The sequence below is a fragment of the Ochotona princeps genome, chromosome 2 (genome assembly GCF_030435755.1).
Source record: "Ochotona princeps isolate mOchPri1 chromosome 2, mOchPri1.hap1, whole genome shotgun sequence".
NCBI lineage: Eukaryota > Metazoa > Chordata > Mammalia > Lagomorpha > Ochotonidae > Ochotona > Ochotona princeps.
Genome location: NC_080833.1, coordinates 9,498,678 through 9,521,546, shown reverse-complemented (window position 1 = coordinate 9,521,546; position 22,869 = coordinate 9,498,678). Strand labels below are relative to the sequence as shown.

The following is a 22,869-nucleotide window of genomic DNA, read 5'->3' as shown; positions in this document are numbered from 1 at the left end:
GCTGCTGGCCCCGGCCCCGCCCCACGCAGGGGACAGCTGCTCCGAGGATGCCAGTCCCCTTGTTGGCCTCAACGGTGACAGACAGCAACGATTGCAGGAGCAGCTGCAGGGGCCACAGAGGAAGGTTTCATCTGAGAAGAGAGGGGCACTGGACAAACCTGTGCAGTTAAAAGTGACTGTCCTGTGTGCTCAGAAGTTAGGCCCTGGAGTGCTACATGCCCAGCAAACATTCAGTCATCTGGTCTCCCACATTTCGTGCGCTGCGAGGTGCAGGTCCCATGCTCAGATGGGGCACAGAGACAGTACGATCCTGCTCAGCCCTGGGGGAGCTCCCTGTCAGCCAGGGTGATATGTGCTCCCAGGAGAGATGGACCAGGGGTTGCCGTGGACCTCATCTGAGTGTGGGAGGGTGAGGGCGTGAAGGCTCAGCAAGGATCTCTTGCTTGGAAATTCTGTGTCCCAACAGCCCTGGACTACAAAGTCCCTGGGCTTTGCAGCTGCAGGCTGTGCTGTCAGATCAGCGGCAGGTGACCTGGCAGGGGTTAGGTGGGCGGTGTGGTCAGATGGTGTCTTGAGGTGTCAGCAGGAGAAATGCCAAGGTTGGGAGGGAAGGGGGCGGGACGTGAGCCTGAGAAACCAGGCAGGTGCAGCTGCCTGGCCTGGGTTTCCTGGCCGCTGGGACGGGTGACTCAGGAAGCAGCTGTTGCCTCTTGGTTGAGGCCCTGAGGGGGCGGTGCAGGGGCAGGCAGGGCTCTTTGTCAAAGCCAGATGTAAGAGTCTGAGAGGGTGAGGTGGGCCAGATTTGGGGGCCCGCGGTTCTGTGCGGGTCTGGGGGTGTGGTGTTTGGGGAAAGGGCTAACACTTTGTGGGAAGAAGCCTTCTTCAGAGGGGGCGCCAGGGGAGAATGCTGATGTGTTATGTCTTTGGGACTCTATCCCGCCACGTGCCGCCTCTGAGGGGGTCCTGTGCAGGACGAGGCTGAGGGTCTCTGATGGCCTGAGGCCTGGGGGAGGACAGCCTGGCCTGGGACAGCTGGCCTTTGCTCAGGCTCCAGGCCCTTGTCTGTTGCCTGGCCAGCAGGGCTCAGGCTGGCAGCTGTGCCACACTCCCTTTCCCCCAGGATGCTAGGTGTTTGCTTAGCCAAAGCTACTGCGCTCACGGGGCATCGCGGCCACTGGGTGGCGTGCGGAGGTGGATGCTGCCAGAGCCTGTGTGTGCCATTCCGGCTGCTGCGGTACCACGCATGGCCACTGGGAGGCAGTGCTGCAAGGCTAATCCCTAACTGCCTGGATGGGTCTGATCCACCCAGAGGCTGCTGGGGGTCCATCTCTCCTCACCGCTCCCTGACATCCTAGCCCACCCGAGATATCAGGTGTCGGTGTGGCAGAGAACCTTTGGGGAGCTCTGGGGTACATCAATCCAGAATTCATTCCTCTGGCCTTAACGCCACTCTTTTGGCCACTGAACTCTAAACTCAGGACTGCCTAGTGGTCACAGCACAGTCCATAACGTAGTCTTGGCCTGCATCCTGCTGCCCCAGTTGCCTTCTGGGCCTCCTCGCCTCGCAGGCTGAGCTAAATGAGTTAATGTGTGCTAATTGTCCCCAGCCTCAGACGCAGCTGTCTCAGTGCCCAGGCAACCCCCTACTGTGCCCTCCACGCTCAGCCCCTCCCCTCCCCCCACTAGCCATCAAGAACCACACACACATAGAAATATAGAATTTTATCTTAGTTTAGTTAAAAAAAATAATCGTACCACCGAATGAAGACATAGCATTTTTTTTGTGTGTGTGCGAGAAGGGAGAAAAAAATATAAAGCCAAAAGCCTCCCCCAAAAGCACATTTTATATTCATCTGTAGACACATCCACTAAGGCAAACGCAATCCCAGACCAGGGCTGCCACTCCCGGCTCGGGAACTCCCAGTGTCTGCAAGTTCTAAGGCCAAAAAAAAAAAAAAAAGACAACTTCTGCAGGTGCATGGAGCTGTGTGGACTCTGTGTCGGGGGGAGGGGGCTTTCCTAAAATAAAGACTGAGTTGACAAAGCAGTGACGCCGTTGTGACGCACGCGGGGAGTTGCATAAGGGTGACCAGGGTGGCTGTTCACTGGCTCGGACTGGGTGACGCTCAAGTTCACAACACAGCAACAGACACACACACATACACACACACACACGTTAGCAAGCATGTGGGAGGACCTCGGCCGCCACCTGGCTGGTGATGGGCACAGGGGTGGCTAGGCCTGACAGGCAGGACCCATCGTGGGTGGACGAGGCATGACCACCCCTTGGGGAAAGAAGTGGGATGGGGTGGAGCCAGGCCCGCTCCCCCATCCTGCCCCACACTTGCATGCAAACCAAGCTCTGGGATGACCACTGTGAAGTGGTGGTCTCCTCTCGCTCTACCTCCGACAGGCCATTGGGATCCCCAGAGTGTTAGCGAGCGGAGGGGTCACTGCCCCCCGAGTCTTCCTGTCCAGGCTCCTACGGTGTGCCCGGCAGAGTGTGGGCCCATGAGGTAGATGGGCACAGTGGCCCCCTCTCTTTGCCTGGCTGGGCCCTGCCTCCATGTCTGTGGGGGGTCCCCTCATCTTAACAGAAGCTGTGCCCTGCCAGCAGATCCGAGAGGTTTCTGGAATGAGGGTGCCCTGGTGCTTCTGTTGGTCCCCCGACTACCTGGTCCCATGACTGCTGTTGTCTCTGGGACTTCCCCCATGGAGGAAGGGGCTGGAGGGGCCCGGGGACCTTGGACACGCAGGCTGGTGTATGTGGGGTGTGGTGGGAGGGGGGCTGTGGGGATCTGGAGCAGGAGCTGGGCCTGGAGGGGCTGCAGCAGGCAGCAGGCAGCCAGTGGTGCAAGGAGCAGGGCTGGGCCAGGAAGGGGCCAGTGCTGGTATCACAGCCTCATGGACAGCGGGAGGGAACAGGGAGCCGGTGGCCGCCTCCATGAAGCCCTCCATTGGCTAGGCTTGCAGAGGTGTTGGGGCCCTCCACAGTGGTCCTGGGCAGTGGAGGTGCCCCACCCCATGCGCCTGGGGGCTGGGGCATTGCCAGGCAGGGCGGTGGCCAAGGGTGGGCCGGGCTACTTAAAGGTGGACTGCAGCTCCTTGAAGGCCGCTTTGCGCTGCTTCATCTCTTCCGCCTGCTTCTTCTTCTCCTCCTGCTCGGCTCTGATCTCCTCCTCGAAGCGGCTGGATACGTTGATGGCCTGGACCTGGAGGGGCACGGCCGTGGGGGTCAGGTCCTGGGCTCCTTGCTGGCTGAGGCTCTGCTGTGTCTCACCCCGCGGCTCTCAGCAGCACCTGCCCTGGGCCACACAACCTTGGACCTGGAGCTTCCACTCTTAGAACCAGGCTCACTGATGCCCTGGGAGGTAAGGCACACAGCAGCTACATGGACATTGCTGTTTTTGGGCTGTGCAGGGGCCCAGGTGTGCCCCAAATCTGCTGGTGAACCCCCAAATGCTCCATTAACCCTGGGAAGCCCAGAGGGGGTAAAGGGGTGGTCTGTGGAAGGTCTAAGCTTTACAGGGAAAGGGGGGAATCCCGCGGCTGTGGGGGCAGGCGCAGGGGCCATAGATATTCTCTGTTCCCTCCATTTCAGCAGGTGTTGGGGGGGGTGCACGGGTGCAGGTGGGTCCTGGGGCTCCCATGCGTAAGGCCCAGTCCTGTGGGCCAGGATGGGGTAGGTGAAGGTCGTCCCTGTCCCCTCTCCGAGAGCACACAGTCCCCCCACCACATACCACCTCCCAAGCAAGCGGGAAAAGGGCATGTCACTATAATGGCAGGGGTCAGAGGCCAGGAAGTCAATGTCCTTGCAGCCTGAGTAGGGACACGAAGGGGGATTGAGAATCCTAGAGCTGATCCGGGTCCCCTTGTCCTTGAGCTGGGACCACACAGTCCCTGGCTCCTGACCTTGGCCTCGAAGAAGCTCTTGGCACCCTTCACGCCCTCGGTGGAGACGTCGATCTCGGAGAGGCGGGCCAGCACGTGGAGCCCACTGTCTTCCTGCAGCTCGCCGGCCGCTGCCTTGCGGAAGATCAGGAGGAACTGTGGAGACAGGGGCACGAGGTGTCAGGAGGGTGGGAGAGGGGCCGAGTCCTGCCGCACCCCAGCTTAACCTGCTCCCAGGGCCCAAGGTTGGGCTCCTGCCCTCTCGGCCCTCTGGATCTGGGTTGCTGCTGGCCTGGCCGAACGTGGGAGGAAGGCAACTTCCCAGTTCTGCGGGACTGTGGCCTTGGACGTCACCCTGCTCTCAGTTATGCCCCCATAGGCCTCAGGACCTGCTTCTGTGTGCCAGGAGAACACGTAGGTCAGGCCTACAGATTTCACTAGACATCGGCTTTTCCCTCGTCTCGGATCCTCCTCCACCAGCCCTGTTCCAGGTCGTCCTGTGCAGTCTCAGCCTAGCCAGTTGCCCAATGACAAAGGCCAGGGTGTGTGGACCTGGCGTGATAGCCTAGTGGCCAAATCCACACTCAGGATCCCACATAGGTGCTGGTTTGTATCCCGGCAGCTCCACTTCCCATCCAGCTCCCTGCTTGTGGCCTGGGAAAGCAGTAGAGGATGGCCTAAAGTCTGCACCTGTGTGGGAGACCTGGAGGAAGCTCCTGATCATCTGAGCTCTGGCCGTTGTGGCCACTTGGGAAGTGAACCAGTGGATGGAAGATCTTTTTATCTGTATATCTGTCTAATAAGTTAAAACAAACACACAAACAAGCAAGCAAGACCAGTGTGTGTGTGTGTGTGTGTGTGTGTGCGCGCGTGTAGGGGCGGGGCCAGGGCTTGCCTCCCGGAAGCTGAGCTTGCTGTCAAAGTCCTCGTCCACTTCCTTGATCATGTTCTTCAGGCCCAGGTGGGTCTGGGGGGCCCCCAGCTTCTCCATCATGAGCTTCAGTTCCATGAGGTCAATGAAGCCGTCCCGCCCGGCGTCATACCTGTGGGCACAGCAAGAGAGGCACGAGGTTAATCCTGACACACATCCCGTTGGAGCGCATGGGGCCTGGGGGGCTCAGGAGCCCCTCACATGAACCACACTGCTCAGCCAGAGCTAGGAGGTGCTCTGGCCCAGGCAGCATCCTGATGGTTGGGAGCTCACCACTTGGTCTGGCAGGCTCCTGTGTGTTGGATAAGCCTGTGGGCACAGGGGACACACACTGAATGTGATACAAACAAGCAACAAGAAAGCACCCATGACACCCCAGGGTACAGACTGGGCTCAGAAGGGGTATCCTGCTCATGTCCAGCACCAGCTGGCTTTGCCAGCATTTTCCAGGGGCCCGGGACAGCTCAGCCACACCTTCGCTGCTCTCCCTGGCCCCAGCAGACAGCACAACCTTCCAGCATTGTAGCTTCTCCATCTCACATGGCGAACTCCTAGGGCAGTCATTCCCCGTGGTGGAGGGATGCCCCGGACAGCTGCACCTCACCTGAGCTGTGATGGCCACAAATGTCACCCAGATCTGCCCCAGAGGCAACAGTACTCCCGGCTGAGAAGTGCTGGGGGCAGCAGGTGGTACAGAGGGTACGATGGCCTCTTTCCAGATAGTCAGTGGCTCTTTCCCGGCTCCCCTGGCCTGGGGTGGGGAGGGTCTGCTTCACGTCCTGGTCTGTGCTCGGCCCATTCAGGAGCAGAAAACCTCAGGACAGACGTCCCGAGACACTCAACAGAGAAGCCATCCGAGGGACTTCCAAGACCAAAGGAGGGGACGACTTGAAGACATCGACTGCTTGGGACAGCACTTCCCACACGGGGGTGCTGGGGCCAAGTCCCAGCCCCACTGCCAGTTTCAGCTTCCTGTTCACAAGCTCCCTTGGACTCAGCTGGTGCAGGCGTCTGAGGAGTGAGCCAGCAGGGAGGTGATATTTTTCAAGGCCTTTTGAATCCATTTTAAAGATTAGTACTATTTAGGGCCCGGCGTCATGGCCTAGCGGCTAAAGTCCTCGCCTTGAACGCTCCGGGATCCCATATGGACGCCGGTTCTAATCCCGGCAGCTCCGCTTTCCATCCAGCTCCCTGCTTGTGGCCTGAGAAGGCAGTCGAGGACAGCCCAAACTTTTGGGACCCTGCACCAATAATAATAAATCTTTTTTTTTTTTTATTTATTCAGTTTATTACAAAGTCAGATATACAGAGAGGAGGAGAGACAGAGAGGAAGATCTTCTGTCCGATGATTCACTCCCCAAGTGAGCCACAATGGCTGGTGCATGCCGATCCAAGCCAGGAACCAGGAACGTCTTCCGGGTCTCCCACACGGGTGCAGGGTCCCAAAGCTTTGGGCCGTCCTCGACTGCTTTCCCAGGCTACAAGCAGGGAGCTGGATGGGAAGCGGAGCTGCCGGGATTAGAACCGGCGCCCATATGGGATCCCGGGGCGTTCAAGGCAAGGACTTTAGCCGCTAAGCCATGGCGCCGGGCCCAATAAAAAAAATAAGTGCTATTTAAAAAGATTGATTTGAAATGGAGTTGCCGAGAGTGAGGAAAGGAGACATGAGAGAAAGCTTCCGGCTGCTGGCTTATTCTCCTAACAGCAGCGGTGACTTGGGTGGGGCTAGCCTGAAGCCGGGAGCTCCATCTGAGAGTCTCGTGTGGGTGCAAGGGCCCAAGCACTTGGGGTGTCCTGTGCTGCTTCCCCAGGTGCATTAGCAGGGAGTTGGTTCAGAATTAGGGCAACTAGGACTCGATCCGGTATCCATATGGGATTTGGGCTGCGGCTCTGCCTAGTGCACCCCTGGGATATTCCAATAGCCCATGGGAGTTCATAGCTCCTAGCACGTGTGTGCGGGGAGGGATGCCTGAGCCTGCAAGTCTGCCTTTGTGGGGCTCACTGGTGTAGGGGATGCAGTGGCAGGGCCAGTGATCACAGGACGGCACCTGCTTTGGCCTTCTTGGAGGAGCCGGAGGCGTGCCCAGGAACAGGCTGTGCAGGCTGCCTGCAGGGAGGGAGCAGATAGGGCCAGGCTGTGCTGGGGTATCTGGTGATAAGGACTTACCCTCCAGGTGTCAGCGTGCTTGTCCCTGCCAGACAGGCACGGTTGGGGCAGAGTCCAAACATCCCTCCCAGCCGGCCTCCTTATGGTCAGGGCTGGGGTCAGATGCGGCTCCAGGCTGGAACATACAGTCTGGTGGCAGGGGGTGTGGCATGAAGGGCTCAGCTCCGCCCTGTCATCAAGCTAACCAATCAGCGGCCTGCCTCTGTCTCCTGGGACTCTGAGTGGGGCTTGGGGAGAGTGGTCTCAGGGTGGTCTAGCCAGCCGGCCCTTACTGTGCACAGTCATCTGTGTGGTCCGCAAGGCTTCCACCTGGCAGGGTGACATCGGTGTAATACACCAGGGCTGACTTTCAGGGTCCTGCTCCACCCTAGAATACTACACGGGCACACCTCCCCTGCCCATGTGTCTAGAGCTTTGCATGACACGGGACACCCACTAGCAAACACTGATGGAGACCAGCTGCCATAAGTAACCTGTGTTCCAGGAGAGGCTCAGAGAGGTTAAGGGATCTACTCAAGCTCACAGAGCAGTAATGAGGGTGCGGACATCCAACCAGGTCTCTGGGGCTCACACTCTTCCATCTGCTCCGTGCCCAGCCCGCCTGCACGTGTCATGCGGTGCCTGGGCACAGACGTGCCTGCCTGGAGTGCCGAGGGGACCATTTGTGCGAGGGGTATAAATAGTTCATGCGCAAGTGACTCAGTGGCTGGAAGCGAAGCAGCACGGGAATCCTGGAGGGAACACAGGGTCCCTTGGCCTTTGTCCCAGCTCGGGGTGAGAGGCTGGCCAGGGTAGGGGGTCGGGGAAGCTGGCCTAGGGCTCCCTGCAGGCTGCAACAGCACTGGGGTGGTGGGAGGGGATATAGTGGAGGGGAAGGTCAGGCAGATGTTGAGCTGAAGCCCCTCCTTCCATCTTTGCAGCCATGGCGGTCGGCTGGCAGAGGATCTGGGACCCTCCTGGGCCCGCCCTGTGACTCCTGGGAACAGTGGGTGTGTGTGTGTTGGGGGGCACTCCACCAAGGGAAGGCCACTGGGGAGCTGGGCCAGACCACCTGTGCTGCCAGCCTTTGCAATAAACAAGTACGAGTGCCTATGACCCCAGGGATAGGTGCCAACATCTGGAGACGTTTTGGCCACAACTGGGAGGTGTTCATGGCATCTAGTGGGGTGGCTGGGGCAGCTGGCGTTACACCCTACAGCCATGTCACGGCCCCACAGCAACCGTGAACTGGCCCCTGCTGCTGGCACCTCTCCTGTGGGGACTGATGAGCCCTGGGCACACTGCCCCCTGCTCAAGCTGCCTCCACACATGGTAGCCAGCATCACACTGGGTAAGATATAACTTCCCTTATTCAGCACTCATTACATGCCAGGTGCTTCTTGACAAGCCCTGAACTCAGCCACCCCGGCAGGGCCAATGGTGAGGGTGAGGCCCCACCACCAGCAGGCAGAAGCTCGGGCTCTGGCTGGCTCCCTCTGCCTCTGGCAGCAGTCAGGCCAGGCTGGGCCTCACCTCAAACCACAGTTGGAAGCATGGCCTGTATCCATCAGGGGCCAATCAATGACAGGGCCTGGGCTCTGGCCCAGGTAGGCTCCAGCCCCCAAGGGGACAATGCATGGGCTGGCCACAGTGCCAACGGATCGATCACCATGGGCAGGTGACAAGGCTGGGAGAGGCCAGGGGCTGGGGTGAGGGTGGGATGCCTTCAGAGGAGGTAACCTTGGAGCAGGCTGTTCCCCTGAGACCCCTAGGGAGTGGCCATCTGCCACGTGTACCAGGCTCTGATGTGGGTTGGAGCTGGATATAAGCCAGGAGCCAGGGGTGCCCGGACCAAAGATGGCCTGGAAGGCTTGTGCCCACATCCACTCTGCTTGACCTAGTACAAACCCTAGCGCTCTACCTGCTGTCTGCGGAACCCTGGTCAAGTCACCTAACCTCATGAACTTCAACTTCCCTTTCCACATCACGGAGACCAAAGGATGTAGCTCCCTTAGGAGGGGATGCAACGAGACTTCTAGGCCACAGCTTGCACTTCATATATGTCAACTACAGCAACAATCACTATGATTAAGATTATTAAAGAGGAAAAGATTATAGGCGTAAAATGCCTTGTGTTTAATAGGTGCTAATAATCACAGCTGCTGCTCCTCACCAAGCGTTTCACACACAGGGGCAGGTGCAGGTCCAGCAGCGGAGATGCTAGTCCGATGCCTGTATCAGGGTGGCTAAGTCCAGCGCCAGCTCGTGTGCACCCTGGGAGGCAGCAGGTGATGGTTCACAAGAGATGGGTCCCTGCCACCCCAGTGGGAGACCCAGATGGGGTTCCCAGCTCCCTGCGCTGACATGGTTCAGCCCTGGCCAGTGCAACAGCAAACAGGAGCTCTGTATGTTTCTTTCTCTTAAAACACACACTCACACCTGTGTGCACACACACACACATCTGCATCTCCCAGAAGCTGCAGCCCTGATGGTACAGGGCTAAGAGGAAAGGCATGAGAAGCACTGGTCTGAAGGCAGGGGCTGGACAACATGACCACGACTCTCTTGGCATCTCCCCTGAGGTTTGATTCAGTGACTTGGGGGATAGAATGACAGAGGCCACTAGACAGAATCTGAATTGTTCTCTGGCCCCTTTGCTTCCCCTGTCCTGCAAGTGATGGGGTAGGGTGGTGGGGACTGCTGGGCCATCAGCAGGTAGATGGTGAGCAGACTGGGCAAGAACGATGCTTTGAATTGGCTGGAGTGGGTCTCTCCTTGGCGAGAACAGAGGCTCCTAAGAGCTAAGAAGTTCCAGGGGAAGAGAAGGAACTGCTATAAAAGCCATCTGGTCCACCTGCCTCATATTATGGGGTGGAATGAAGGCCCAGAGCAGGCAGCAAGCAGCCCATGGTCACACCACTGGTGGACTGCAGCACCCTGGCAGCTGGTGGCTGTCTTCCAATCAGCCCCTTCTTCCTGCTCTCACACAGGGTCCCCTTCTCAGCTCGTGGGGTCAGGGGGTGGGGGGCCTGGGAAGGCTGACTCCACTGGGTAGGGCTGGGAGCTCAGCACTTTTCTGTAGCCTGGGAGGGAGGCTGCCAGGCCTGGCATTGTGCCAACATTCCTACCCGCCTCCCCCTGAATTGTTCTTGCTAGGGAGGGCTCATCAGCTGCCGCCCCGGATACCGGTGACAAAAATCCCTTCCCAGCCCCCGCTTGTGGTGGAGCAGCCGGCAGACTCCATCCCTTGGTCCCACCCTGCTGGCTGCTCCCCCCTCACCACACCCAGATCTGATAACCGGGCACCATGCAGATGGGCAGTGGCTGGCTGGCACTCGCAACACAGAGGGTCCGTGCCTGGCCCTGCACCTAGGCAAGGACATTTCATGGCAATCTTATCATTTCTGGCTCCCTGTGGCTGAGCAACTACGTTGTGTCAGAGGCTCACCAGAGCTCCAGGAAGAAGACATAAGCACTTGGTTTCAGGGGGACTGATGCTGTGGCCCAACAGGCTAATCCACCTGCAAGCACAACATCCCATGTGGGAGCCAGTTCGTGTCTTGGCTGCTCCACTTTCCATCCAGCTTCCTGCTTGTGGCCTGGGAAAGCAGTGGAGGATGGACCATAGCCTTGGGACCCTGTACCCACATGGGAAACCTGGAGGGGGCTCCTAGCTCCTGACTCGGGATCAGCTCAGCTCTGGCCTTTGTGGCCACTTAGGGGGAGTGAATCAGCAGATGGAAGATCTTTCTGTCTCTCCTTCTCTATGTAAATCCACCTTTCCAATAAAAACAAAAACCAAAACCACCCTCCTCTAACAGATGAGGCAGCTGAGGCCCAGAGAGGAAGTGAAATGGCCAGTCACGGGTCACGAGCTGGGACCCAAACCAGACTGTGTCCAGGGGCCTAGACACCCTCAGATAACCTCAGGGACCTGGCTGGACATCCGGTTCTCTGTGCAGGTGTCCTGTCTAGTGCGCTGCCTGCATTATCAGGCAGGAGGCTGCTGCTTCCCCAAGGAGTTCAAGTACATTTACGTCCTGTGCAGCCCAGTCTGCCAGACCACAGTCACCACGGCCATAGCACACGTGAACCCCAATTCTGTCCCCCTGAAGCCCCTGCTGGAGACAGGGCTGTTAATGGACTCAGAAGCCCCCAGGCCAGTCTGGCTTCAAATTTGACATTCTGACAGACTGGTTGGCTCCCATCCTGCCTGGGGGGGGTGGCGGTGGGTTGCCCTAGTGGTTCCTAAGCCTCGGTTCTGTTCTGAGCAATGGGGAGACTGGTCTCCTGAGACAGGCAGGTTCTAGGTAACTGGCCTTGGGGCTGTTCTAACCAGCCAGCTTGGCCCAGGCTGCCTCCCCCGGAGGGAAGTACAGGTCGGAGCTCTGTGCCGGAGAGTGACTGCTCAGCAGTTCCTGCTTACCTCCCAACCCCTGACTCATAAGGGGAAGCCCGGCACCCACCACTTCCTCTAGGTCCATCCCCCCTCCTCCTCTGTCAGCAGTGGGCACAGGGGTAGAGAGGGGGGAGGGAGGGAGAGAGAGAGATCAAGAGCCAGGGAGATACACCCATGTGTGGTGCCCGCAGCTCCCCTAGGCTGGTCAGTGGGTTCCAGGATCAAGTTTAAGTAGGATCCTCCAGGGGCTGATGTCTGACCTCAAGTTCAACAACAACCAAAGGGCACCTCCATGAACGTGTAGCAGCCAAAGCTTCAGATCCGGCCAGCTCCCTCCCCTAACTGCCTCCTTCCTTGCTTGCATTTAATTATCGTTATGATGGTGATTATAAGGAACATTTATCGAACGCTTAATAGAGCCCAGGGCTCGGTACTTGGTTTGTTGATTTCATTGCCCTCATCTTGTTATCCCTGTAGAGCGCAGACAGACTAAGCAGGCTTAGGCCAGAGCTGCAGGATGGTCCAATGGTTGGAGTATCAGCACGCACATCTGGTCAACCTTGTGAAAAATGCAGCCTGATGGCAGGTTTGGGCTGGAGCCTGGGCATCTGTACTTCTAAGGCACCGCGAAGAGGGTACAGAAGGATCCAGGTTCACACTCCACCTCCAGCACTTCCAAGCTGTGTGACTTGGGTGGCACATAATCCTTTTTGAGACCCAGTCTCCAAAGCCGGCAGAAAGCAGCACAGGTGAACCGCACCTGGCAAAGAACAGCCAGCGGTTCTCTCTGACCAATGAGCGGCTCAGGGCGGCCAGAGGCAAAGAGGCCGCTGAGGGCATGGGGACAGGCCTGCTCGTGCCTGTGAGGTCGTCACTACCTCCTCCTCCTCCAGCTGGGCCCCGCCTTGCACAAAGGGCCTCTGCCCTCGCCCGTGGTAGCAGGGCCTGGTGTCCCTGCGCTGAACCATCCCCTCCTCGGAAGCTGGCTCTGAGAAGGCGGGCAGGAAGGTGCCAACCACAGGGAAAGCAGAAGTCCCCAGGGGGTGGGAGAGTGCAAGTGGATGACTCAGAGGCCGAGGGGAAGTGGGAGGCCTAGAGGGCTGGGAACTGAGGTTAACAACTCCTCCGCTAGAGGGGCTCCCCACCCCTGCAGCCAAAGGATCCAAAAGTACCACCTCCCCCAGGGGGTGCCCAGCTCCGGCACCCCAACCATAAACACAGCCTTTCCTTGGCCTCTGGGGGTTCCCTGCAGGAAGGCCCCATAACCTGCAGCTGCCACTTAGCCTAACCTTGCATGACTGACTCAGTTTCCCCATGTGTCAAATGGGGCGTCATACCTGTGTCCCCTTTACCATGCTGGTGTGAGGATTCAGTCTGACTCCTTCACTTACACAGAGAGGCTGGGGCTGGCCACCCCACAGGCCCAGTGTGGCACAGAGGCAGGGAGCTTCCACTGCCCTGAAGATCCCTGCACACGGCCCTTTTCCCTGGGGCCCTAAGCCTCTTGAGGGCAGGCACCAGATGCTGCATGGAATTCTCTGCAACTTGCTCATAGTAGAAACTCAATAAACCACGTACAAGGCTCTTCACAAGGGTGCTAGGCTTTTTATCCACAGACTCCTCAGCCCATGACTGTAGTCACACAGGGAGCTGGAGCTCAGAGGCGCTGAGGCCCCTGGGTGTGCCACTCCAGGGCTGCTGTCTGCCTGCACTGTCCTGGTCTTTGCTACCTCCCTTCCATGTCACCCAGTGAGTTCATTTCTGTTTCAGTTATTTGGTTCTCTGCCACTCTGGTCAAAGCAAAGGGGCTGCTGGCAGCTCCAAGGAGGAGTAAGTACAGGTGCCAAGGGCAATTGTGACGCTGCTCTGGGTGCCAGCTCAATGACAGCCCTGTGAGGGGGTTACTGTTATTAGGTCTGTCCCAAGGCAAGGGGCAGAGGCTTGGAAAGTTACGCAATCCACAGTTGGGATTCAAACCCAGAACGCAGAGCCCCAAGGCCCTGCTCTCAAACACTGCACCTGCTTGCATTCCAGGAGTGACTCAGGAGAGGTGCCCGGAGCACCCAAATCCAAGCAGATACCTGGGAGGGTGGGGAAAATAGGAGCCTGTGGGGGCAGAGACCACCATAGGGAAGGAAAGCCTGACTCTCTACCCTAGGGGCCGGGCCTGCCTGGCCTGGGTATGACGGGAACTAGGGCAGTGTCCTCAGAGTCCAGAGCGGACACAGCATCAAAGGCTGCCTGCCTTCCCAGCAGGTGTCAGAGCAGGGCACAGCTGAGGCTCCTGGACCCACCCTCATTGTCCCCACTCAGCCCCAGGAATGAGGGAGGGAGGGAGAGAAAGAGAGAGAGATGGGGATTTAGGGTGCAGCTGCAGGGGGAGCTGGGACTGAGTCACCAAGCACTCTGGTGAGTGGCACCTTGTTCCTGGCTCCAGGTCAGCGCCCCACCCCAAAAGGCATGCACCCCTTCTTCCAGGTACAGACAATGGCTTTCTGCCTCAACCCCAGCCATGAACCTGGGACCCTGTGCAAGTTACTGCACTCCTCTGGGTCTTGGCTTCCACCTGTAGACAGGGGAGTGGGTGCAAAGTCTCCTGCAGGTCGCGCCTCAGATCCTAGTGGGTTGCAGAACCCTCCCCATTCCCTCCCCTCTACCCCCAGGGGCTATCAGTCAATCCCCACAGGATGGGAGAACCACAAGTGCCCCAGGGCAGCTCTGACACCCAGGAGGGCTCAGGACCCTCTGAAACCTCAAAGACCTCTCGGAGTCCTGGATGCCGCTAGTCCTCTCCATGTGAGCATGGACGGAGGCCCAGGGAGGGCAAGTGGACCGGGAGGGAAGGCAGCCCAGCTTCTGAGCTCCAGCCAGCCACTAGGCAGGGCCCGCTCTGTTCTGGCCTCCCCAGCTCCCGCTGGCTACTCTGGCGAGTGGCTTCCCAGGAGGACAGGCTCCCCTCGCTTGGCCTGTCCTCAGCACAGCCCTGGCTCTGATGCCCTGGCTCTGATCCCTGGGGTGTGCTGGGACCCAGGCGGCTACGGCCTGGCTGGGGTAGTGCAAACAGAACGGGGGTTTTGTCTGTGGACTGCTCCCAGCCGGCACTCGGCAGGCTGGGCTGGCACAGTGAGGCCTTGTTTCCTTGAATACAGAGTCCACAGCCTCCCACCCTGGCAGGGCCTCCGGCAAGCCAGCACTTCCCTCCCTAGAGGTTCAGTTCTTCCTGTCTCCTTCCTGCCCCCTCACCCTCCGAACGCCCCAGTAAACAGCACTGGGGACATGGGGTGGTCCACACGGGCTCCGGGCCCCTGGTGGAGCCAGTACCAAACCAGCTGGCTTGGAGTCCAGAGTGCAGACACAGTGTTGAGACCATGCCCCCACCAGCACTTCCAAGCAAGCTGCAGTCCCCCATCCCCAGGTTCTGCTCCTGTGGGGTGTCTGGGCTTTCCCCTCACACAACTCCAGGCGGGGAGTCCACGGAAGCTGAGAGAAGGGAGCCCCGAGCACGTTGGTGGGTGTTGAGTGTGCTAGCTGAGGCGCAAGCAGGTGTTTGTGAAGACTAACTCAGGAGAGAAGAGCCCGGGTGTGGGGCTCTCAGATGTGGATTTGAACCTTGGATCCCTGACTTTCTGGCTGTGCAGTCTTGGTAAGTGGGTGAGCCCCTCTGTATTCAGACCCCGCCCCCCCAAGTGCAGGGAACAGTTTCAGGTCAGACCTGGCTGTGAAGGCTTGAGTTCCTGGTTCTTATCAGCACAGGGGCCAGGAGCAGCTCTGTGTGTGTCTGAATCACCCCTGGGCCCCGCCTCCACCAAGGGCAAGCTCCACACGGAAGTTCCATCCAGGGAGGCCAGTCCTGGCCTGCGGCTCAGCAAGGATTCAACCTGCTTGTCCTGGAACTGGGCGGATCCTGCTCTCCTAACCCAGTCTGTGGCTGGGCAGAGATGTCAAGGGCTTCCAGCAAGGCCCCATGGGCTCCTCGGAGGCCCCGGGTCAGCCACGCAGAGGTGTAGAGAAGAGTGTGGTCAAGAACTCCATGTCCCCACCCCCCTCCTGATATTGACCCAAACTTCTGGGAACCCAAACCTGTCCTGCCCCTCCATGGGCGATCAGATGTAGATGTTGGTCTTAAGCTGTGGCTTTACACAACACCCCCTTGGCCTGGGCTTCCTGCTGCATGCCTGGGTGCTGGCACCCCTAACCTGCCTAGCCCAGCCCTCGGTTGAGTCCCACCACAGAGGTGCTGGTTATTTTGGTCATGGTGGTGCCAGTTGAACTGAGGGGGCAGCATGGTGGATTTATATGGTGGGCAGAGGAAACTGGCGCTGATATGAGTGGCTGCAGTGTGTCAGGGTCCCAGAGGTAGACTGGAGGGGGGTCTTTTGACAGGAGGCAGGGGAGTCAGGATTGCACAGAGGCTGGGTGCAGGGGGTGAAGAGGGCAAGAGGAGGGAGAGCCCCCAGGCTACTATCCTGCAGGAGGGTCTGGGGGATGCACAGACAGGAACAGGGACCCAGGGGTTTCTCTGACTAGAGGGAGTGGTGGTGGGGGGTGGGCGTGGAAGGGGCTCAAGTGTCTGGCTAAGATTTGCGGGGGGGGGGATGGGGGTATAAGGGGATATCCTGAACAGCTGGAGGGGAAGGGGGTCTCCCTGCTCAGAATCCAGGCTGCAGGGCCGTGGAGATCAAGAGGAAAGGAATGCGTGTGGCCCGCGGCGCAGGGAGCGCCCCTCCCAGAGGCACCAGGGCTGGGTTGTGGGGGTGGGGAGCGCGGGATGGGGGAGGAGGAAGGGCCCAGGTCCTCACTTTCAGGGTGCCCCTGAGTGTAGTGGTGGTGGGGGGCTCACCACGATCCATAAGGACCTCTGGGAGACTCCCTCCCCTCCCACTCCGAGCGCGCGCCTACGGGTTGTTGGGGGCTCCATGACTAAGAGGAGGAGTCACGTGCCAGGGCCCGGGGGCAGGGGTCCCCAGCCCACCGCGTGGTGAGGCGGCGTCCCCAAGCCTCGGGGTTGTCTGGAAGGGATTCCCAGTGAGATGGGGTCAGGGCGGGGTAGGGGTAAGCAGGGAAGAGCCCGACCGTTGGGGTAGGGGTCCCGGGCGGCGCGGGGTGGGCGGGGGCCGGCTCGGGCGCGCACTCACTGCTTGAACATCTTCTCCATGTCCTTGATCTGCTTTCTGGAGAACTCCTTGAACTCGGTGTAGGGGTTGAAGACGCGGCGGCTAGGCGACTGGGGCTCGCCGATGCCCTGGTTGAGGTCCGCGCGCCGCAGCAGCTTGGCGCTCAGCTCTTCGTCCGCGCTGCCCAGCGCGTCGGTCGCCTCGTCGGGCGCCCCGGCCGCCGCCGCCGCAGCCGCGCCGTTGAGCCCCGGCGGCTCCGCGGCCTCGCCGCCCTCGTCCTCCATCTGCAGCCGCCGGCTCAGCTTGGTGGCCAGCTCATCCGTGGCCATGGTGGTGGCCGCGCGGCGCTCGCCTCGGCCCGGCCCTGCTCGGCGCGCCGCGCTCCGCCGCCGGCCGCGCTCTTCCTCTTCCTGACACTCCCCGGCTCCGGACCCCGCCCCGGAGGCGGGACGTGCACCCCGCGGTCCCCGCCCCCGCCGCCGCTCCAGCCGCGCGGTGCTGCTCGGTCATCGCGGGTCCGGGGTGCGGGGATGGCGAGCCCGCAGGCTCCGGTCGCCCGCCGGGCTGGGGGCCGCGCGCAGCGCCATCCCGCGCGCCGTGCTCAGTGCGGGAGCGATCGCGGCGGCGGAGGGCAGAGGGGGCGCTCCCTGCAGGGTGGGCGTGGGCCCGGGGCTCCGGAGGCGCGCTGTGGGTGGGTGGGTTGGGGGTCGCCGTCCCCAGCCCCTTCTCGGAATCCCCGCGCCTGAAGTCGTAATCCCGTCGGTGACACACTGTCGGTTGCCATGGAGACGGCGGGAGGTTAAAAATCCCCGGTTTTCTCCACGAGGTGGCGGGGTGCGAAGGAGGCGGGCTCCGGGAGCCTGCGAGATCCCGGGGTAGGGGCATCAGTGATGGGTTCCGCAGAAGAATGGACCCGCAGCTGCGGTGGGCCTGGGCCTGGCCTCCGACGAAGGCGCGGGAAGGAGATGGAGGGGCCGATCCTCTGGCCCAGGTGGCAGGATCCGGGGATGACTTGGCAGAATAACTGCAGTCTGTGACTACCTTAGGGTGGCTGGCCAGCAGCTCTGGCGGTTGCATTTTTAAAAAGAATTAAATTTGTGTTTATTTACCTAAGAGAGATCCCTGGCTGAAGGCTGGGTGGGGAAACTCAGTCCAGCTTACCCAGTCACCTGAGCCATCCACCTGCCTCCCAGGATCTACATGAGTCGGAAGATGCAGTCTTGGGCCCTGGAGCCAGGGATGGAACCCAAGTCGGACATTGGATGTGTGCATTCTGATTACCAACCTGGGAGGTTGACATTTTGTTGCTGCAGAAGAGAAGTACCCCCAGCCCCAAAATTCCCTTGGGCTTGGGGAGGGGTGAGCTCACAGAGAATTCTATGGGCCCATCTGTCATCTCCACGTTGCAAGGCTGTGGTGCCCCAGTGTCAGAACCATGGGGCACTGGTTACTAACCACACCCCCCAACCCCGCCCTCTGGCCAACACAGCGCACCTGTCCAGATGGACACATGGGACCCAGGAACTTGTGCTTGGAAAAGTTCTGCTCCCTGGAGGTTGAGAGTCACTGTTAAGTAGCACAGCCATGCTGTGTGTGTGCTTTGCAGAGGGCTCCCTCCAGCCAACGGCAGAGGTGGACTCAAGGGGGAGACGGGTGGAGGCGGGGAAAGGTAGGGGCTGTGAGAGTGACTGCGTTTGAGAACATTGCTGTTCTTTAAAAAGGATTTTACAGGGCCCGGCGGCGTGGCCTAGCGGCTAAAGTCCTCGCCTTGGAAGCCCCGGGATCCCATATGGGCGCCGGTTCTGATCCCGGCGGCTCCCCTTCCCATCCAGCTCCCTGCTTGTGGCCTGGGAAGGCAGTTGAGGACGGCCCAATGCATTGGGACCCTGCACCCATGTGGGAGACCCAGAAGAGGTTCCTGGTTCCCGGCATCGGATCGGCGTGCGCCGGGCCCGTTGCGGCTCACTTGGGGAGTGGATCATCGGACGGAGGATCTTCCTCTCTGTCTCTCCTCCTCTGTGTATATCTGGCTGTAATAAAATGAATAAAATCTTTAAAAAGAAAAAGGATTTTACAAAGATTCCCATTGAGAAAGCGGGAAGCTTGCATTCACTCATTGATCCAACAGAACTGCTCAACTCAATGACCATGCCATTCTTCATGTCCAGCAGGAAGTGCTGCAGGGCGGCTCGGTCCTGCTTCTGCTCCTGCCAAGGGGCTGTTCCCCCGGCCTTGCACAGCCCCTAGTAAAGTAGTTTGTTATCTAGTGTCAAGGCCTCGCAGGCAGGGAAGAAAATGCTTCAAATCATGTCTTCCTCACCATGCAGCTGTTGGTTTGCCAAACCGGTGAGACTCCGTTTACCACAACTAGTGAATTCTCATGGCTTTGCGTGACTTGCTGTGTGTCTGCTTAGTGTAGGAACAAACTTGACCGTGAGACCACAGGAGAGGTTTGCTTTCTGAAAAACTGGGGTTTTGATTTGAATTATGGGGACCGGCTGTGTGTGCTGCTTTCTAGTCGATCGTTTGTGTGGTTGGTGGGGGACATGCACACTCACAGGAGGGCACAGAGGTCGAGGAATTTCTGGGCATGATCTGTTGTGTCTTGCATCAGGGGAAGGTGCCCGGGGCTCAGGAGATGCTGCCCAGGGAGGTGAGGCCTTTTTTAAAAAAGATTTATTTTTGTTAGAAAGGCAGATTTACAGAGAAAAGGAGATACAGAAAGATCTTTGTCTGCTGGCTCATTGCTGTGACAACCAGAGCTGAGCCAAATCAAAGCCAGAAGCCAGGAGCTTCTTCCAGATCTCCCACACAGGTGCAGGGTCCCAAAGCTTTGGCCCATCCTCTGCTACTTTCCCAGGCCATGAACAGGAGTCTAGATGGGAAGTGGAGCAGCTGGGACATACATGGAATGCCAGTGCTTACAGGTGCAGGATTAGCCAGTTGAGACATCAGGCGAGGTTTGTTTTTTCCTGCAGGTGTTTCAGAAGTTTTAGAGCTATGAGCTCTGTGACCATGGGCCAGTGCTCAAACTGCCATCTGCTCTGCCCATCTCAGAGGCCCTGGGCTAGGGCCCTGCCTATGGAGACCCCTGTGGATCTTTCGCAAAGCCAGGGATGTGCACTGGGGACTTGCCTTGCATTGAAACATGTTCCCTTCTGAGGCCACTGGACTTCAGGAAAAGTGCTTTTTAGGGGATCAGATAATGAAAGGGGGAAGCAGATTCCTTATGGGAGGTGGAATTTACAGGAAATGTCAATGCTTCTTCATAGAAAACATCAATGGGGCATGTCAGTTTAAAAAATACTTCCATTGGGCCCAGAGCCGTGGCCTAGGGCCTAAAGTCCTCACCTTGAACGTGCCGGGATCCCATATGGGCGCTGGTTCTAATCCCAGCAGCTCTACTTCCCATCCAGCTCCCTGCTTGTGGCCTGGGAAAGCAGTCAAGGATGGAAGTTCCTGACTCCTGGCTTCAGATCAGTGCAGCATCGGCCACTGTGGTCACTTGGGGAGTGAATCATTGCACAGAAGATCATCCTCTCTACCTCCTCTTTGTATATCTGCAATAAAAATAAATAAATCTTAAAAAAATACTTCCATTATTTTTGTTTTACATATTTATTTATTTATTTCTGTTTTATTTGAAGGTGAGGGTGAGGGTGTCTTTGCTGGGTCATTCCCCAAATGCTGCGATAGCCAGGGCTGGGCCCAAGTCATGTGGTTTTCCTGAGTCTTTGAGCCATTACCAGCTGCCTCCCAGGGTGCACATTGTTAGGAAGCTGGAAGGGAAGCAGAGCAGCTGTGGCTTCATCCAGTTCTCTGGGTTGGGAGATCCGGCCATCCCAAGTGGTGTCTCAGCTGCTGCACCAACTACCTGCCCGGAAACGAACACAGTGTGGAATGACCCAGAGTTGTGTGCTGCAGGATTCTGGCAGGAGGGACCAGTCTGGACTGGTGACACATTTCAGCATCTGCTCATGTGGAACGAATGATCTTCAGGAAGAATTGCATCCTTGGCAAATGCTGTCTGCAGAGGCGAGGGTGTCGAGGGCCAGCCGTGATGGCGTGATGGCAGTGAGGAGCTCAGCTGACTCAGTCATCCTGGACTTGTATGTCCTTGCTTCCTCCCACAGCTCCTTGTAGAATTCTCTTCTGGGGAGGGGAGGAAGCATTGTAAGGTAAACAGCAGCACTTTGAAAAGGTGGGGGCTGGGTGCTGCCTAAGAACAAGAGGACCAGGGTGTGCTGGGGGAGACTGTATGAACACTGGGGGTCATGTCAGAGCCTGGCAGATCTGGGTGGTCCCTGCAGCTCTAGCTGCTGGGCAAACACGGAGGAATTAGGGATGCTGTCAGAGGAGAAGTCAGTCCATAAAATGCAGCCCTCACTTGGCACTTCACACCTAGCAGCTTCTTCCTGGATCATTCCAAACACTCTGCAGCCATTAGGAAATCCTGGTAGATTGAGAGATGCACAGAGGTCAAAGTCCAGGCGGGCACAAATGCTCACTTGGTGTAACCAGGGCGAGCGAGTGAGCAAGCAGGGGTCTGGCCAGAGCTTGTGTGGTGCTGGAGGCTTTCTCAGCTCTTGCAGAATCTGGAAGTCGTTCCAGGAACGCCATGGGGTCGGGAGCTGGTGTCAGGCACATTCGTAGCAGAGCAGAGCCGAGCAGGGCAGCAGGAAGAGGGGGAGGGCGATGGGGGACACAGCTGCAGGTGGACTCATCTGCAGGTCATTAGGAACCAATTTAGTTCAGAGCGCTCCGTCTGTGCTGAGTGCATGTGACAACCACGATGGCCTGGCATACGTACACCCGAGTGGGCGTGATTTCTGCTTCTGAAGTCACAATCAGGGCTGCGGTGTCCAGTCCTGACACCTGACAAGCCTGTCTTAGCCCTGCTTTAAGCTCCCAATGAGAGTGAGTGTGTGTGTGTGTGTGTGTGTGTGTGTGAGAGAGAGAGAGAGAGAGAGAGAGAGAGAGAGAGAGAGAATGTTGGGGGGTTAGGGGACAAGTTAAAACTCAGCCATGTTGCCCAGAAGTGCTTTCAAGATCGTACTGTTGTGGGCAGTGGGTCGTGACTTTTATACTGAAGTGACTCCATGAGAATGAAGTGTTGCCAATCAAGGCGTGTTTATGAAGTGTGCTGGCCCTGGGTACTGGTTCTGGAGCTCTCACGTGCACCTAGGTTCCTACCCTGGGTGACAGAGAGGCTGAAGATGCTTCCAGTGGTGACCCAGCAGCACTGCTCATCCGCGACTCCCAGGGAGCAGGCACCTGCCTGTTTGGCTTCATTTGGAATCCTCATGGCTTCCTGCACAAGGACAGTGCTGGAAAAATGTCTGCTGAGCGAATGTAAGACAGCTTGCTCTGTCTGAGGTCTGGGATCGATGGGGCGTATTTCTCAGTGTGCCCGCCAGAGCATCAGGTGGCTCATTGCTAGGTCTCAAGGTCACCGCCCGAAGAAAGAAGAGCTGCTACAGTGACACCTCTGTGCACCCACATGACTCGACACAACTCAGCAGGAGCTCTTAAAAACAATCTTCTCAAGTGTCTGTCCCCTATCTTTTCTGAGGACAGTGGCAGCAGCATCAGATAGGGACTGGGGCCGGGTGACCTGCCGGACCTTGGGCACCATTGCAGCCCGGATGTCCCTTGAGCTGCTGTTTCCTTAGCACGTAAGGCGAAAGGAGAAGGTGGGAGATCCAGGTCAACACAGCATACATCACTGCAAAAGACATCCGTGAACCTGGAATGCTGAGAGGGACTGTAAAATTCACATGCAATGGACCGATACAGTGAAAGCCACAACCACTTGAAAAAAAAAAAAGGTGTGATGCCCTAGATAGGCACCGGATGGAAGGTATGAGTTAAACAAAGCATGTGACTCCCAGCACGGGGCTAGTAAGTGTGGGAAGGGGAGGCTTAGAGCATGGGGTGTGTCGTGAGAGCATCATCCTGTCAAGCCCGGTCCATGGAAGCCCGGTCTTCCGCATCCACTGGCAAAGCTCCCTGCTATGCCTAGGCAGCTCTTGGCAAAGGTAAAGGGCAGTGTGGGGTTATGAGGAGGATCTGGGTTTGGAAATTCCATTTAGGTTATCTTGGGCGAGTCATTTAACCTGTCCAGCCTCAGTTGCATTGTCCATGAAATGAGCTATAAAAGGGTACTAGAGAGGATTGAGAAAGCTCATGTGTTTAGTGCAGTGACAGGCACGTGGTAAAAGTGCTTTTTGTCAAATGCTTTCAGTGATGAAGACCAAGGGTCTGGCTTCCTGGCAGTCCCGAAGCAGGCAGTAGCCAGGCAGATACTCATCTTCTAGGTTGGATGATACTAGAACACAGGAGTTGGTGAATCTGAGCCGCTGCCTGTATTTATCAAGTTTTATTGGTC

At 58.2% G+C, this 22,869-nt stretch overlaps 1 protein-coding gene across 1 annotated transcript; it reads right to left on the bottom strand.

The window, feature by feature from the left end:
* Positions 1-1,793: 1,793 nt before the first annotated feature.
* EFHD2 (EF-hand domain family member D2) lies at positions 1,794-16,899 on the bottom strand. The gene is made up of 4 exons (XM_058675537.1): positions 16,503-16,899; positions 4,787-4,934; positions 3,913-4,047; positions 1,794-3,212 (listed from the first exon to the last, which is right to left on the bottom strand). The coding sequence occupies exons 1-4, from the start codon at positions 16,808-16,810 to the stop codon at positions 3,081-3,083; spliced, it is 723 nt and encodes a 240-aa protein (XP_058531520.1). The 5' UTR covers positions 16,811-16,899; the 3' UTR covers positions 1,794-3,080.
* Between the last annotated feature and the right edge of the window lie 5,970 nt (positions 16,900-22,869).